Source organism: Anopheles stephensi, chromosome X (genome assembly GCF_013141755.1).
Source record: "Anopheles stephensi strain Indian chromosome X, UCI_ANSTEP_V1.0, whole genome shotgun sequence".
Lineage (NCBI taxonomy): Eukaryota > Metazoa > Arthropoda > Insecta > Diptera > Culicidae > Anopheles > Anopheles stephensi.
The window spans coordinates 15,990,189-16,000,384 of record NC_050201.1 but is presented as its reverse complement, the minus strand read 5'-3'; the positions used below and the strand labels follow the sequence as shown (position 1 = coordinate 16,000,384).

At 46.1% G+C, this 10,196-nt stretch overlaps 2 protein-coding genes across 15 annotated transcripts in view; both read left to right on the top strand.

Moving 5' to 3' along the window:
- The first annotated feature begins 4,434 nt into the window (after positions 1–4,434).
- On the top strand, positions 4,435–6,475 carry LOC118502904. The gene is made up of 2 exons (XM_036035664.1): positions 4,435–6,370; positions 6,462–6,475. The coding sequence occupies exons 1-2, from the start codon at positions 4,435–4,437 to the stop codon at positions 6,473–6,475; spliced, it is 1,950 nt and encodes a 649-aa protein (XP_035891557.1).
- Positions 6,369–10,196, top strand: part of LOC118511217 — a 32,688-nt gene continuing 28,860 nt past the window's right edge. For 9 of the 14 annotated variants that reach the window (XR_004906128.1, XR_004906126.1, XR_004906125.1 and 6 more), the window contains exon 1: positions 6,369–10,184. The gene's annotated coding sequence lies outside the window, so the exon portion shown is untranslated. The remainder of the gene's footprint in view (positions 10,185–10,196) is intronic. The other 5 variants (XM_036054040.1, XM_036054048.1, XM_036054018.1 and 2 more) reach the window with 3 other exon arrangements.

The window sequence follows — 10,196 nt, the reverse complement described above, 5'->3', positions numbered from 1 at the left end:
CCTTCAATGTTGACGTCTCAGCGACTCGAGCCTCCACACGCTTATGCTCTACAAACAACAACAAATACTGCACACTCCAACAAAACTATAATTTAATTTTGCTATTCTTAACAGTTTTGGCTTGTGAAAGCTGGATCTTGAAATTCCTCGACCAAAGCACTTGCTCCGTGATAATTAAAAGGTCTCTAAACACTGTAACCAATAACGATCTTCTTCCACTGTTTTTCATGTCCTGGAAACAATTCTTAAAGAAAGTTCCGATCATCATCATTCGGAAAATAAATTCCTAGACGCATCTGAAGCGATAGCTGTATTCGATTACCAAGTAAATTCACTCGCGCGGAATTAATAAGGTAAACATCTGATCCGCAACACGACACAAAATTGCATCTGAACCATCCACGATGACTCACCTTCAATGGAGGTGTCTTGGGGCAAACTAGACTAGAGATTATTTCTTGATACTGACAACTTGCAACCAATTCTCAAAAAGTCTAGACGATCGCTTGCTGCGTGATCAAAACTTTCGACACCCAGAGGAGAAGCCTTCCAGTACACAAAACCTCAGAGATACACTGAAGACGATGCTCTTGCTACCACTGATCACCGGACACTGGTAGCCCTACCGATTGGATCCACATTCGGAGATATTCTTCTCCACCATAACAAAGCCCACTGCCAATGAAGGGGGTCCATAATGATCCCGATCTTTAGGTTCGGGTACCGCTCGCCCTCGTTCGAAATGCACCCGGGAATGTCAATGTTCACGGTTCTCTGGATCAATGGTTGGCCTTCACCAACTCCAGACACTGTCGTCCGTGGCTGGGCGTCTAACACTGAAAGTGTGCAGTTTCACAGTTTCCTGCGGGTGCTCCGCACACATAAAACAAGATTTATGGTAGGGTAGGTCATAAAATTGTGTTTCAGTTTTTTTGCAATAACAACAACAGCAAAACTGCTATCTCATTTCCATTATCTCGCAACTTCGCAGTGTGTAGCTTAATCACATATCCATCCGGTGGGCTCAAAACTGAAGTTACAGTACGTTCTTCCCGCCCGGCAATTCGCATCATTAAATGAACCGCGCGCAGACCAGACGCTCATCTCATCATGTCACAATGACATAGGTATTGGGGATCGTTGGACACCGTGGAGATGCATGCTTAGGCCTGCTCCAAATTTTATAACCGATGAAAAAACGAAACGGAGAAACGTGTTAATCGTAACAATTTGAGCCCCGGTCCTACCCTATGAATACCAGCGCCGTTGTCGCTTCTACCACCGAGCCGAGGTTTCTAAACTGTTGCTGCTCATTATTGCAGAGGTATGACCGTGGTGATTCTCTCTTAATTTTGATGATGTATAGCATCGGTTGCTGGAATTTTGACAGTTACCTACGTAAAAAAATGACATAATTTTTTTTTATAAAGAGTAGCTTACCATACTGTTTAGTGAAATTATTCAAATAATTTAAATATCGGCATCGATTCCGGCCTTGATCCGGCTTCGGAACCTGAAGCCCTGACAGCCGTGTCCCTGGGATGGGCCGTAAAAACGGACTGAATTTTCTCCACTAGTTCTGGCTAGGTGACGATGGACGATCGATTAATGTCACGCTCAACTGCACCTTAAATAAAATAATCCAGAAGATTATTTATTTTTATTTATTTATTTATTTATTTAGTTCATATTGTCCGCCAATGATGGTTCAACAATGTTCATTAACACTTAAAGGAAAAGCGAGGATGACAGTCAGGATTAGGTGGCAAGGAAAGAGACTTCTCGAAGACGGACACGAAAACGAGACAAGGAGACATTATAGTCGAACAGGTGATAGCACTTGTTGAAAGCCGACAAAGCTCGTAGCAGAGGATCGTTTGAACCGTAACGGGTGTGGCGGGATGGGATATAAAGGGGAGGTCTATCGCGGAGGCGACGGGAAGGAGCATAAAGGGGGATGGCAAACAGGAGAGAAGGGACATTAAGTTCATTTAACAGGAGACCTGCAATGAAGCTAGCACGGATATGGAAATGCCTATCCTCAATGGTTTCTAGCCCAAAAAGACGACAACGGACTGGATAGGGAGGGACAGCAAGATGGGAATCGTTAAGGAAGCACCGAACAACTACACGAGTGAATTTACGTTGAACGCTCTCCAGTCTGGCCATCGCAGTGGAGCCTGGGGGAGACCAGACTACAGCCGCGTATTCCAAGGAGGATCGCACCCAACAGCAGTACAGGGACTTCAAGCAGAGGGGATCGCGGATTTCGGACGATAGCCTAATGATCAGACCCAGTGATTTATTAGCCTTGCTAATTACATAATCAACGTGGGAACTGAAGGACAGCGTTTCGTCGAGCCACACACCTAGATCCTTTACAGAGGATACACGACGTATTACTGTATCACAGAGGGTGTAGCTAAACGGGAAACGAGAACGAGAACGAGAAAACGAGATCACACAACACTTATCGGGGGACAGGAGTAGGCCATTTTTACGACACCAAACAGAGAAGGAATCAAGTACAGCTTGGAGAAGACAACAGTCAGCAGACGAGGACACAGGAAGGAAGATCTTAAGATCGTCTGCGTAAAACAGAAAACCTTCGGCGGTGAGGATGGAGACACAGTCATTAACAAATAACAGAAATAAAATAGGACTAAGGACACTATCTTGAGGAACACCCGAGGAACCTACGAAGGATTCGAATAGACAAGACGAAACTCTAACACTATACGATCTCGCAACCAGGTAAGTCTTCAGCCAGGACAGTAAACGACCCCCGATACCAAGTCTTTCGAGTTTCGCAATCAGCAGATCGAGAGGAACACTGTCAAAGGCAGTACTGAAGTCGGTGTATACGACGTCACTTTGACCACCGGATGACATATTCGATAGAGCAGAGGATACAAGACACATAAGGTTGGAGGAAGTTGTGCGTTTGGGAATGAAACCATGTTGGCGCGGGGATAGGTGACAAACAATGATAGGAAGGATGGAGGAGAGAATAATTGATTCAAGGATTTTGGGAATGGGGGAGAGTAGTGAAATACCACGATAATTGGAGCATACAGAGCGATCACCTTTTTTGAAAAGGGGGACCAGCCAAGCAGACTTCCATATGGTAGGAAAGGAACCCTCATTGATGGATCTGACAAAGACGCGAGTCAAGAGGGGAGCACAAAAGGAAGCACATTTCTTAAGGACAGAGGAAGGGATACCATCAGGACCAGGCGAGTAGGACAACTTGACCTTAGACAGGGCAGACAATACAGAGGGAACATCAACATGAACATCATTTAGGTACCGTCAACTAAAGGCACCGCACTACTGCAAGGATCAACGAAAACGCTAGAGAAGTGTTTAGCAAAGAGGCGGCATTGATCGAGAGGATTGGAGGCGGTTTCATCATTAAGGGATAGGATAGAAGGGATGCTGTTAGGATTGCGACGCGCATTACTAAACCGCCAGAAAGATCTGGGGTCGGTTGTGAAGCGGTCTTGTAGCCGTACTACAAAGGACGCGTAGCGCAAACGGTTATAAGAGCGATAAGCGCTGGATGCATATTTAAAAATACGAAGCGTAGTCGGGTTACGGTTGCAACGATAGTTACGAAAAGCTCGATTCCTATCGGATTTCAGAGTGCGCAACGATCTGTTCGACCATGAGGGGTGAGGAGGGGGATAGAGGAAGGGACAACAGGAAGGAAAGGCAGCGGTGATCTTCTCGTTGAACTTGGAGACGGCAGCATCAATGTTACAGGATTCCTCGATGAAAGACTAGTCGACAGCCGACAGGACGGCAATAAGTCTCGAGTAATTCATTTTCCGGAAGTTGAACGCACGGAGACCACGGTCTCTGCGAGGTAGATGAGCGGCAGGGGGTGACGGAACCGAAATAGTGGTCTCCGGTGCGGGGTGATGCAGGTCGATAGGCACAAGGGGGCATGGTGCGGATTGAACAAACGAACAGCTTTCAGCGGCGGCAGGGTTAGTGTTAGGATTTGCATGAAATATCGATTTGCATGAAATATCAAATTGCATGAAAGCTAATTGCATGAAGGATTAGTAAGTTAGGTGGACTAGTTATTATAAACGAACCATAGTAGGAATAAGAATTGAATTATAATTGACCAAGAATAAACAGTTGAATCTGAACCTTCGGCGGGACAACACTACACGTTTCACGAAAGAAAGTGCGATTATCGAACATTTTGGTCCTTCGAACCGGATCGTGATCGTGATAGTGATAGTGTTGTAATTCGGTTAGACGGTGTGTGCGTTAAGTATCAAGAGCTCGTGTAAGAAGACTCTGCATCAAGAGAAACGGACGGAGTACGCTCGGCATCAAGAGCATCGACCGTACAGCTACATCGCGTGTTACTTGTGAAATAAAACCCTATACAGTGTTCGTGTTCGGTATCGGCGTGCAATGGATAAAAAGAAGAAGGCAGCCTTGTTGAAGAAGCGCTTTGCGGATGAGCATATTAAGGCGCTGGAGAAATTTCAATGTTCTTTCTCCGAAAATGTGGCAAATGAGGTGCTGGATGCATTAGAATGCTTGGAACGGTATAAGGAGGAATATTTCGCCGCGATAACGCAGTTAATGGAGTTGGACGATAGCAACGAGGCTATCGAAGTATGCATACAGGAGAGGATCGCGATGGACGATCGATGTCGTCATGTGCGTGCGTTTTTACGAGACCGGCAGCCAAAGGAGTCGAACCTTCTCGGGGAATCGACGCTATTACCAAGTTCATCGACCTTCGCGTTTAGCAAACCAAATGCGTCGAACCTTCGTCTCCCGAAAATCGATCTACCTATCTTCGATGGCGATTATTCTAAATGGCTGTCCTTTCGCGACCGATTCATAGCCATGATCGACGCATCGACCGAGCTTCCTTCCATTTCGAAGCTTCAATATCTTTTATCTTCTTTACGTGGTGAAGCTGCTATACCATACGAACACACAACGTTGACGGCAGACAATTATTCAATTACATGGGCATCACTTTTGAATCGATACGATAATTCCCGCATGCTGATACGAGAGTATTACCGCGCTTTGCACCACTTCCCGGCTGTGCAAACGGAATGCGTCGATGAATTGGCACATCTAGTCGATGAATTTGGGCGACACGTTAATGGTTTAGTGAAACTGCACGAGCCTATCGAACATTGGGATACACCGCTATCGAATATGCTGCTCATGAAGCTGGATCCGTCAACAATACTGGCCTGGGAGAAGCATTCTGTGAACCACGATAAGGATAAGTACAAGGAAGTTATCGACTTTTTACACGAGCGGATACGCATCTTGAAGTCTTCCCAAAGGTTTTCTGGTGAAGCACGCCCAACTGCGATCAAGGTGGCCGGCAACCAACGTCACTCTGCAACACATCGGAGATCGATAACTAACAATGCTTCCATGGAACATACACCAACCAGTTTTTCATCCTTTCACCAACCGAAATGCCCACTAGCGTGTGCCGACAATCATTCACTACGCAACTGTCCAGTATTTCTCAGCTACGATACACAGCAACGACGGAACCTAGTCAAATCAAAGGGGCTATGCTGGAACTGCCTTAGTGGATCCCATTTGGCAAAGGTTTGCAGATCGTATTATTCTTGCCGTTCGTGCCACGAACGCCACCATACGCTGCTACATCAAACAGCACAACCGAAGGTTACTCTGGCCGCTCATGCAGAGGATGAAGCTGTATTCCTCGAAACAGCTGTAGTGCTTGTTGCTGACGATTATGGGAATCATCACGAGGCGAGAGCGCTTCTCGATTCGGGCTCGATGTCCAACTTTATGTCGGAGAGACTGGCTCGGAAACTTATAACCACCCGCACCAAGGTGAATGTTTCGGTTTCTGACATCGGGAAAACAGTGCAGCATGTAAGGGGATCGATCACGGCAATCGTTCGATCCAAGGCACATCACTTCAGCACCCAATTGGAATTTCTCATATTGGACACCCCGTCGGCGGATATACCTACCTCACCAATCAACGTGTCTTCCTGGGACATGCCTAATGTGACTCTAGCGGATCCAACCTATCACATTCCCGGCATGGTTGATATCGTCATTGGAGGTGACGCGTTCTGGGAGCTGCATACGGGTCACAAGCGTTCATTACGCCCTGGTGGTCCATGGCTAGTGGAGACGCAATTCGGATGGGCTGTGGCAGGAAATACGTCACAGTCATCACACACCCCTCGGATCTGTCATGTGGCGACGACCGACAACTCTTTGGAAGCAATCATGACACGCTTTTGGGAAACCGAGAGCATACTTGATGATCCTGCTTTATCTACGGAAGAGGACAGCTGCGAGAAGCATTACGCTTCTACGACAACTCGTAACGCGTCGGGGAGGTATGTTGTTTGTTTGCCAATTAATCCTAATCCGGGTATCGTTTTAGGAGCCTCCAGAGAAATCGCGGAACGCAGATTCTTGGCACTAGAACGACGTTTAAATGCCAATCCGCAGATGAAAGAAGCATATTCGGCGTTTATAGACGAATATGAGAAGCTGGGTCATATGAGAAAGTTATCGGCTCCAGTGGATGATTTGTGCCCGCATTATTATCTACCTCACCATGCAGTTGTAAAGGAGAAGAGTACTAGCACGAAGGTTCGGGTTGTCTTTGACGCGTCGTGCAAAACCACTTCCGGCTTCTCTTTGAATGACAAATTGCTTGTTGGTCCTATCATTCAACAAGACCTGTTCACGATTATGCTACGATTTCGATCACACGCCATCGCTATCACCGCAGACGTCGAAAAGATGTACCGACAAATCCTCCACGACAACCCAAATAAAAACTTTCTACGCATCTTGTACCGGAAGAATCCATGTGAACCTATAGACACCTTCGAGCTACAGACGGTTACATATGGCACTGCATCAGCTCCGTTCCTGGCAACCAGAACATTGAAACAGATTGCATACGATCAGCAAGACTCGCATCCACTGGCAGTGAACTCGGTACTTCACGACTTTTACATGGACGATCTTTTGTCTGGGACAGAAGAACTATCAGATGCCATCGAGATGCGCACGCAAATTTCTTCAATGTTACATTCGGCTGGGTTTTGTTTGAAGAAATGGGCATCTAACTCAGCAAAGGCCCTATCAGGGATTTCAAAGGAAGATTTGGCATTGTTTCCTACACATGAATGGCAAGACGCACAAGCAATTTCAACGTTGGGTATCGCTTGGGAACCGTTAAGTGATACATTTCGGTGCAGAGTTGAGCTACCACCAATACCAGCTGCTCTGACAAAAAGGATTACATGCTCCTACATCGCCAAACTCTTCGACCCTCTTGGCTTGATTGGACCGGTAATTCTCATCGCAAAATTGTTCATGCAACAATTATGGGGGTTGAAGCACGACGGCAAATCATGGGATTGGGACCGAGAACTCCCATCATCGCTTCAAGATCAATGGCAGAAGTTTCACTCGGCGTTAAACCTTCTTCGGGGTTTACAGGTGCCTCGGTTTATCTCGCAGTACAAGGCTACCAATGTACAATTGCACATCTTTGCTGACGCTTCCCAGAGAGCATACGGTACATGCTGCTACATTCGGGCTGAGACGGATCAACGTGTGACTGTTCAACTACTAGCAGCCAAATCAAAGGTGGTTTCGCTGTCGAATACCCACTCTATTGCTCGGCTGGAACTTTGTGCTGCACGCTTGGCGACTCAACTATACCACAAGGTTAGACGATCATTCAACACTTATTCGGTTACTATCTGCTGGACCGATTCGATGACTGTCCTGCATTGGCTTAATTCTTCTCCAAACCGCTGGAAGCCTTTTGTAGCTAACCGAATCGCCAAGATACAAGCCGATACCGGAATTCAGTGCTGGAAGCACGTACCAGGTGTTGATAATCCAGCAGATGACGTCTCCCGTGGCTTGAATCCAGATAAGTTGTTAGCTTGTCATCGCTGGTGGCATGGGCCACAATGGTTATCAGAGACTCCGAAAAATTGGCCTAACGATCCACTTCCACTTGGGGAAACAGTGGTTTGTGAGGAAGAACGATTGGCGACATCACGAATTGCAGCAAGTTCAATAGTCTCTGATTTCCGGAACACACTATTCTCACGGTTTTCGGTCTACCACAAACTTCGACGGGTCATCGCATATTGCTTGCGATACATTCAACGGTTACGTGAACATAAGAGCGTAAACAACCAAAGAACTGTTATCATCAGCACTCATCGATCGGTTAAGGAACTGATCGTTGCGGTTCCACTACTCACCGCAGAGGAACTTCAGAGAGCGGAATTGCGATTGTGTCATTTATCGCAATTAGACACATTTTACGATGATCTACACAACCTCGGACATGGCAAGGATATTTCTCGGACTTCGAAGCTGAAATGGACTTCTCCATTTATTGACTCACTTGGTATCCTGCGCGTTGGTGGCCGGCTTAGGAACGCAAACATACCCGATGCTACCAAACATCCCATCTTACTGGATGCAAAGCATCCCTTGGCATCACTTCTGGCTACTGCGTACCATTTGAAATTACTTCACGCCGGACCGCAACTGTTATTGACGTCCCTTCGCCAGAAATTTTGGATAATCGGTGGAAGAAGTTTGTCGAAGATCACATATCATCGATGCCATGTATGTTTTAAGGCCAAACCAACGCTTGTGAAACAGTGCATAGCCGATTTACCGTTATCAAGGGTTTCGCCAACTATCCCATTTGCTGTTTGCGGCGTGGACTACTGTGGACCAGTTCTGTTAAAGGCAACAATGCGGAACAGGAGTCCCACAAAGGCGTACATAGCTATATTTGTATGTTTTGCAACGAAGGCTGTACACATCGAGTTGGTGGGAGATCTCACCACAACTGCGTTCCTCGGAGCACTACGTCGTGTAGTCGCACGTCGTGGAAGGATTAAGGAACTACACTCGGACAACGCGACTACGTTTAAAGGTGCATCACACGAACTCAATCGGATCTACAAAATGCTGAAGTGCAACGAGGACGATCGTGCACAAATCTTCAACTGGTGTGCAAACAACGAGATGTCTTGGAAATTTATCCCACCACGTGCACCGCATTTCGGCGGTCTATGGGAAGCAGCAGTGAAGGCGGCCAAGAAACACATCATCAGAAGTATCGGAACCATAAGTATCACTCAAGAAAGCATGTTAACACTCCTAACCCAAGTCGAACAATGTTTGAACTCACGCCCTTTAACTCCTTTATCTAATGAACCAACGGATTTAGAACCACTAACTCCTGCTCATTTTCTCATTGGTAGAAGTCTGCAAGCTGTGCCAGAGGTAGACTACAGTGAGATACCTGATAATCGTCTGAAGGAATACCAGTTGGTGCAAAAGAACGTTCGTAACATCTGGTCCCGGTGGATGCCTGAGTACCTTCAGCAATTGCAAGCCTGCGCCAAGCACTGCAACGGTGCCTCGGTGATATTAAAGGAAAATATGTTAGTGATTATTAAGGAGGATAACGTACATCCTACGATGTGGCCAATGGGTAGAATTGTAGCGTTACACCCAGGCAAGGATGGCATAGTGCGTGTAGTGACATTACGTACAGCGTCAGGGAAACAAATTGTTAGACCAAGCGTTCGTTTAGCAATCCTTCCGATTCCAAACGAGGAAAACACATCTTAATGTAGACACTACTAATGTTCAGGAAATAGTTTCATGAAGGTATTCATTCGGAATTCAAGCAATTTAAAAAGAAGTCCCTTCTTTGGTGGCCGGAATGTTAGGATTTGCATGAAATATCGATTTGCATGAAATATCAAATTGCATGAAAGCTAATTGCATGAAGGATTAGTAAGTTAGGTGGACTAGTTATTATAAACGAACCATAGTAGGAATAAGAATTGAATTATAATTGACCAAGAATAAACAGTTGAATCTGAACCTTCGGCGGGACAACACTACACGTTTCACGAAAGAAAGTGCGATTATCGAACAGTTAGCGAAAAGTAAATCCAGCTGGCGATCGCGATGATTTTTCACCCCTGACAATTGCAGCAATCCATTGTAGGTCATGCCATCGATGAGAGAGCATCCGGATGATGAATAGTTGGGCATGAAGTGGCGTGGTGGGTCGGTAGCGGCAAGCCAGGTAATAGCTGGCATGTTGAAGTCTCCAAACAGCAACAGTAGGTCGTTTT